At 36.8% G+C, this 7,050-nt stretch overlaps 1 protein-coding gene across 1 annotated transcript; it reads right to left on the bottom strand.

The window, feature by feature from the left end:
• Positions 1-5,233: 5,233 nt before the first annotated feature.
• LOC136253554 (extracellular serine proteinase-like) lies at positions 5,234-7,050 on the bottom strand. The gene is made up of 2 exons (XM_066046221.1): positions 6,763-7,050; positions 5,234-6,370 (listed from the first exon to the last, which is right to left on the bottom strand). Exons 1-2 carry the CDS (start codon positions 7,048-7,050, stop codon positions 5,234-5,236), a joined length of 1,425 nt encoding a protein of 474 aa, XP_065902293.1.

Genomic DNA, 7,050 nt, shown 5'->3' with positions numbered 1-7,050 from the left:
TAAATCCCGACCAAGTCTCGACCTCCAAACCCCATAGAATACTGGGGCTAGGAGGAGATTTGTACGGTCGTGTGGCGTTGGTCTAGTGATGAGTTAGTTCGAGTGGATTCTAGTATGAACGTAATAGCTAGCATCTGAGATACTCCTTCCTAAACTGAAAGCACACACCTTTGCTGTCTGAGTGAATTTCTTTAGACCAGTGAAGACAAATCCCCACTATGTCGGGGAAATTTAGCGATCAATTCCCCCCACCATCCCCGACCTTTCTCCTCCCTCAGCCCGTATTAGTGGTAATCAGGCATTACATTAATAGATGCATAACTAGCTATAAATGCATACACTGTAACCACACTGCACACACAACCAGTTGTAACATCACGTTACTATATAGCTAAGCTATGGTAGTCTAACTTAATTGATTTGATTTGACTTGATTTATATATTTAGCTAGCCCGCTCCAGGCAATCGGCTACAGCCGTTCTTCCTTGCCCAGAGGAACACATCACATACACATAAGTAAACACCAAAACAATACAAAAACGACCAAAAAATTGCTAGTTACGACACAATTACAAAACAAAAAGATTACACCGGAAATTACAAAACAAAAAAACTCAAGTACATAGTACATACACAAAGTGAGTCATAATACTGTCTAAGAGCATCCACATATTTATTAATAAGAGGAGAATTAATGTGGTTTGTCCACAGGGGGGGCAACTGGGGCATTTTGCCCTGGGCCCCAGCCTGGAAGGGCTCCCAGGAGGCCCCACGAGGTCCCCTTGAATACCTGTTTAAAAGATCGAATTTCCACATAAATCAGACTGTCAACATAGCTTACATTGTAGAGCAATACTGGACCTTGCAAGTGCAAGTTAGTTGATTGTAGGTACAAAAAGCCTTTGTTAATAATTGGTGTAGAAGACGCAAATACTGTATTGGTAATTGTAATTTCGTACTTCACCCTGAAGTTATCTCCTAACTTTTTCAGAGCTGAGGAATTTTTATTGTATTGAAAATTGCAATGACTTATGTGGAAGTTTGGACCTTTTGATATATAAATAATTCCTGATTCTAATAGTGTCATCTGATTATTAAAGAACTTGCAATTCTGAAGCCATACACTGTCACTTAGTTGTCTTTTGTAGAGATGCAAATTTACCAATCTGTTTTGAATTGAAAGCCTGTTATTGTCGGAGAATTTTTAACTAACACAATGTTTTGGCTTATGCCAAAACATTTGAAATCGATTGATATTGCTGTGTCTTCTTTGAGCCATTGAAATGTTGAATTAAGTAAATGTATCCTTACTCTGTAAATTGATTGAAGGAGTTTTAAATTTACTTTATATTCAAAGCATTTGTAAACATCACTGCTTTGATAGTGGTCCATTGTAAAACTTTGATCCTCCATATCCATTGTAGTGTCATTGTAAATAATTATTATGGCATTGTTTGTGATATAGGAGAAATGTGAGTCACCCAAAATGTTGATGCCACCTATATCATATGAGTTATGGCTCTTCTCTATCACTACATGTCTCAGTTGAACATTTGTACATTGCTTGAACAAGACTGTAGCATTGTTATAATCATTACCCAAGCAGCTCCTGACTGTTATATTAGTTACTATCAAGTTAGTAATATTAGTCATTACAATACCAACTGATGAGTTACACTGGATAGCTGTGTCTGGTGTTGTATCATTAGTTGTACTACCAATGAGTGAAATGTTGTGAACATTTTGTATGATGAGATCAATGTGAAGGTGATGTAGTCCTGGTAGGAAGTGTAGTTGAGTGTTAGAGGTGAAGTATTTGTTGGTATTGAGCAGGTAGTGTTGTAGGTTATGGCAATGATGACATGTAGTGTTAGGATAGTAGCGATCATCAGGTGTCACACTGTACACTCTACCAGTTGCAATGTGAAGTAGTGATGATAGTAGCAGAAGTGCACGTGGATACATGATGGATCTGAAAAAATATTTTTAATTTTTTGGTCATGAAAGTGATACTGCAGGTGTATGCTATGATTTTGTCCCTGCACAGGGGCGGATCTAGGATTTATAAAGGGGGGGGGGGGGGGCTAACTCAAGGTATTAATCTCTTGGGTAGAGGTGTGCAAAGCACACTTCCCAGCAGCAAAGCATGCTGGAACTAGGGGGGTCTGGAGGCATGCCTCCCCAGGAAATTTTTGAAAAATAGATGCTAAAATACTGCAATTTGGAGATATTTCCACATAAAATTCATAATATTTTCTGCCTGTAGATATTTTATATACTGCCTTTAGATTATGGCTATCTGAAGCATGGAAAAGTTTGGGTAGGTACAGACAACCGAGTACATGATGCACTCTCTCACAATTGCACAACACTGAATAGGTGCATGTTAGATTAATAATATTGAAAGTGGGAAATTTTGAAATTACAAGATTGAATCTGAGAGCATTTTCAATGGAAATTGTGTACCTGAATTATAATAAGTATTGCCATACATATTAACTACACAAGTAGATGAATGAAGCCCTTTAAACAGACCAATGCACTTCATTGTATGTATAGGTGCAGGCAGATTTGGAAAAATTCCTTAACAGAACCTATATGCTTCCAGTGTATGTTCTATTAGAGTAGCTAGCAGACTGCTCTATTAGAGTATCTCGATTTTGTACACCTCCAATGCTGATCCGGGTCCTTGTTGCATAAACTTTAGCATAAATCCACTGATAATACCTTGGAAAGATGTTTATAAGGTGGTTTTATGTGTATTTGTATTATTAGTGATCATATAATTATGCTAAGACAAAATTTCATTATAATACTCAGCATAATGATCAAGTAAAGCCAGGAGGGGGGGGCTTCAGCCCCCAAAGCGCCCCCCCCCCCCCCCCCCCTGGATCTGCCCCTGCTGCATGTATGTTATCTAATTATCGAGATGATCAACTACGATACATTGCATGATGCACACAAACGTACAGTATGCTACACAAGGTACGCTTCATATGTACACTTCATATTTCTAATAATGGAGCATGTGAAGTAGCACAGTGTCCTCTCACTCACCCTCCAAACAGCATGGATAAGGCAGAAATCCTACTCAAAATCATAAATACCACAATGATATAAAATTCCAAGAGCTGTCATTGATTAATGGGAGTACCGTGTGGGGCACGCATTTGCCAAACCTCATGTGCGATCAGCTGACTTAATAGTACACTTAACAGCAGGGTTTATAGAATTGTTTAGACTACCAGCAGGTATGCCAATTTAAGGACATAAATCAAGTCAGTATAGGTACGTACAAAATCTATAAAAAGAAAATATGAAAATACTTGATAAAGCAGCAGAACTCATCCACGGCCATAATGTATTTGAGAAGATAGTTGTAGTTGAACAGTGGTCGCTTGATTGGAGATCATTGTGCACCATATCATGTTGAACAAACCAGTGGTGATTATGAATACACGATAGGTTTAGCATAATGTATACCTTCATAATAATAATAGATACAGTATAACTTTCTTTGTACACATGGATCTAATGTTTGATTAACCTGTCCATTAATCTTAAGTTTATAATTTCACAAGCATGCAAATTATTACAGGCTTGTAATCCTATAGAGAGAACATTATTGATAGAGTATTGCATGATTGGCTATGTCAGTAATCAGCTACATTTTACAGTGACGTAGCCACCATTGATACACCAATGCAGCCATTTCAGTTTCAAAAAGGAACTGGGTTTGCATGAAAAGAATTTTGGAGTATAAATATAAAGATGGTTACTGTAATAAAGAGCAGTCACAAATCTTAACTATAGCCATCACCTCATCACATCAATACATGATGTGTGTCTCACATACTGAACCTTTCTGACTTGTACCCTTGTTTGACCATACACCCTTGTACATGTATGCATTTGCATGGTGTATACAACACTTAAAACTTATTTTATTAATGTTTTATACAAAAAATGTGACCTTATTTTGGAAAATCAGTCACAGTGTCATGTATTAACTATTTTTATAATTCACTGTGGTATTGTTTGGACACCTATATGAACCTGTTGGATAATTGGATAATTTCACAGAATTTGCTTTAATTGAAAGTATAAGGTCATGATCACTGTAATGCTGATTGGATCATCTTATTTTGGTCAGTTGCAGGCTATTCAAGTTGTCGAATGTGACATTAAAACTGACTTTCCAAAATCTGGTATTAGCTATAACAAGTATACACAAATAATGAATTTTTTCATAGAAATAAAAAAATTAATAATGAAACAAGGAGGTATCCTGCAGTATACTAATGGACATTTCACATCAGTCATAGAATTCTAATTTATTGTACTTGTATCATAGCCACACTAAAACATTCAAATGTATTACTGTAAATTCAAATGGGATTCAGCTGATAAAAAGTAGTGAAAAAATAATAGCTACATGGGAAAATCCCATTGAGCAAAATAATTATGGTAGCATGCACCTTTTTGCACCAAGCTGTGTGGTAATATCATCAATCACATATTATCTCTTGTTTCAATAATTTTAATTGCTTGCATCCCTACTTCGAATTCATTATGAAACATATATCAAGGCTGCCCAGGTCCAGTCATGGATTTTTTTCTCCTTTCTCCACCTTTTCAACCATATTTTCTGTAACAACATTAAACAGGCTATAGGACAGCTACAGGTGTCCTGTAAAGCCTTAACAAATAAATAAAAATAATTAGCATTACTGTAAAATATACTAGTTACTAACATGTTTTTCAGTATGAGAAACCATTTCCTTACTGTGTGTAGTCGAAACACATGTTTCCTATTCTATTCGAAAAGTGGATCTCAGATCTTTGAAATGCAAACATACTTGCTTTATTAGAAGTGCTACCTTACTAAGAACCTGTGAGAAATCTCTAATGTAATCCTTCATTGGATAGCAGCACCCTCAATTTTATCAGTCATGCATAAAGATTTTCATTGCATTATTACATGCAATGCTTATGGTGCTAACATATATCCATACCCATGAAGCATTGTCTTATTAGAGGTACGCATTTGCATGATGGCATCATTGGCATGCATAATTTAAATAAATGCTGATACTGTAACATAATGAATTATGATTGATAAACATTAGAAACAAATGCAACTTAAGCCTGCAGGGTATATAAAGCATACAAAATATGCAGTACTTTATATAAAGTTCAATTTCAATGATTGATTGAGATGTGTGATTAATGATCATGGCATACTGCAATTAAAAGAAGGCAAATCTCCTATGTATAATAGACGATTGGGTGAAGAGGCAACAACATCATTGACTGGTAATAATTGAGGAAATTGACTCAATAGTTCAAATGCCTTACAAAATCGCACTCTGCCTTTAGATAGAGAAGTTCGAACAATGTTTGGAATCTGTTTACGGTTAAGAGATGGACACTTTTCCAATAATAGGGAAACAGCTCCGGTGACTATTGCAGTGCTTTGAGAAGTTCCTGTTCGAAATCTTTGGCATGTCTTGCTACATTCAGCTCGAGGCATAACAGTTTCAAAATCACCAGAACTAGGCCTGTAGCAGGTGTTGCTGCTAATTGTACAGATGTCGCTGCTGAGAATGTTGTAACCAGGAGCAAACACATCCACACATGATCCTAAATCGACAGTTGCTGCCCTATTATCAAATTCACCAAACAATGCATTATCATCCATGTCAGTGGCACCTACTGTGACAACACCCTTGTAACCAGCTGGTACAACCTTGCAGGCATCAAAATTCAATGCAGAATGTCCATTTCCAGCAGAAGCAATAATTGGTATGTCATTTTCTAGTACTTTCCAAACAGCATCAAAAAGACTTGGTACGTTGCCAGTACCAGCAATAGAAAGATTAACAATTGCACGTGTTCCATTTCTTCTTTTCCTATGCTGAAGGACACACATCAGTCCATCAATGAGAGATGCTAGGGAAGCGCTGCCTCCACAGTTTGCTACTCTTACAGAAAACAACATCACACTAGTGGCTAGTCCAGTACCATTTCCACCAACAAGACCAGCTACATGAGTTCCATGACCATAGCAGTCTTCACCCTTACGTGTATCATTTTCTAACTTGTCAATTGGATCACAGCCTGGATAGTGAGCTCTACCGTTGAACACACTGTGATTATAGTGAATACCAGTGTCCAGTACATATGCATCGACTGAATTCCCAGTGTATTGGCTAGCAGTGTATTTCTGATCTAGTGGCAGTGTCTGTTGATCTAATCTATCCAAGTGCCATCCTGGTGTTGCTGGAAGAGATGTCATATTGCTATTTTGGAAGCCAGATAAAATGTATTCATTCTCCCTAACCTCCATGACCAATTCATTAAGTGTAATCTGTATATGGACATAACATTAATTGTCACATGAATCCATGAGTGTATCAAATCATGTGTTTCAATGTTATATGTGTGTTACTAAATCATTTGCAAATGCTGATATTATACTATTTCTTAATAGAATCACAATTAGTGACTGGGCCTATAGAAATAGGGCATGCAGGCAGATGATTTCTGCACGCTTTTCAAACTTCAGTCACTCATAACGTTTTATACCATTATGCTATGGCAATGCAATTTTCAGCTCTTAGGAAGCGTTTAATTGCAAGTTATTCAATGCAATTTATTCTACTCCAACACTAAGATATAACATGTAGTGTGACAGGGTGTATTCTGTGCCCACATATCCTGTGTTTGCAGGCCCGGTCACATTTATGAAATAAACCTTACCCAATTTATTGCTTGTTCTGACAACCTTGCAGACAAAGCTTTAATGCTAAAAAATTTTGAAATTATCTCTACTTCAAAATTCTCTGTTTCCTCAGATGTTTTGATCAACTCTGTAACAAAGTGGTTTAACTGAGCTTTCTTAGCATTCTTCTTAAAGTAGACAATGTAAGTTCCTGGGTCACGCAAACTTTCATCTGGAGATTTTGTAACACTTGCCACACCAGAAGCATCTTGGAATACTACGCATCCCACGAACAATATAACAATTAAACAATGACAATATCCCAT

The sequence above is a fragment of the Dysidea avara genome, chromosome 4 (genome assembly GCF_963678975.1).
Source record: "Dysidea avara chromosome 4, odDysAvar1.4, whole genome shotgun sequence".
Classification (NCBI taxonomy): domain Eukaryota; kingdom Metazoa; phylum Porifera; class Demospongiae; order Dictyoceratida; family Dysideidae; genus Dysidea; species Dysidea avara.
This window is presented reverse-complemented; position numbering and strand designations above follow the sequence as displayed.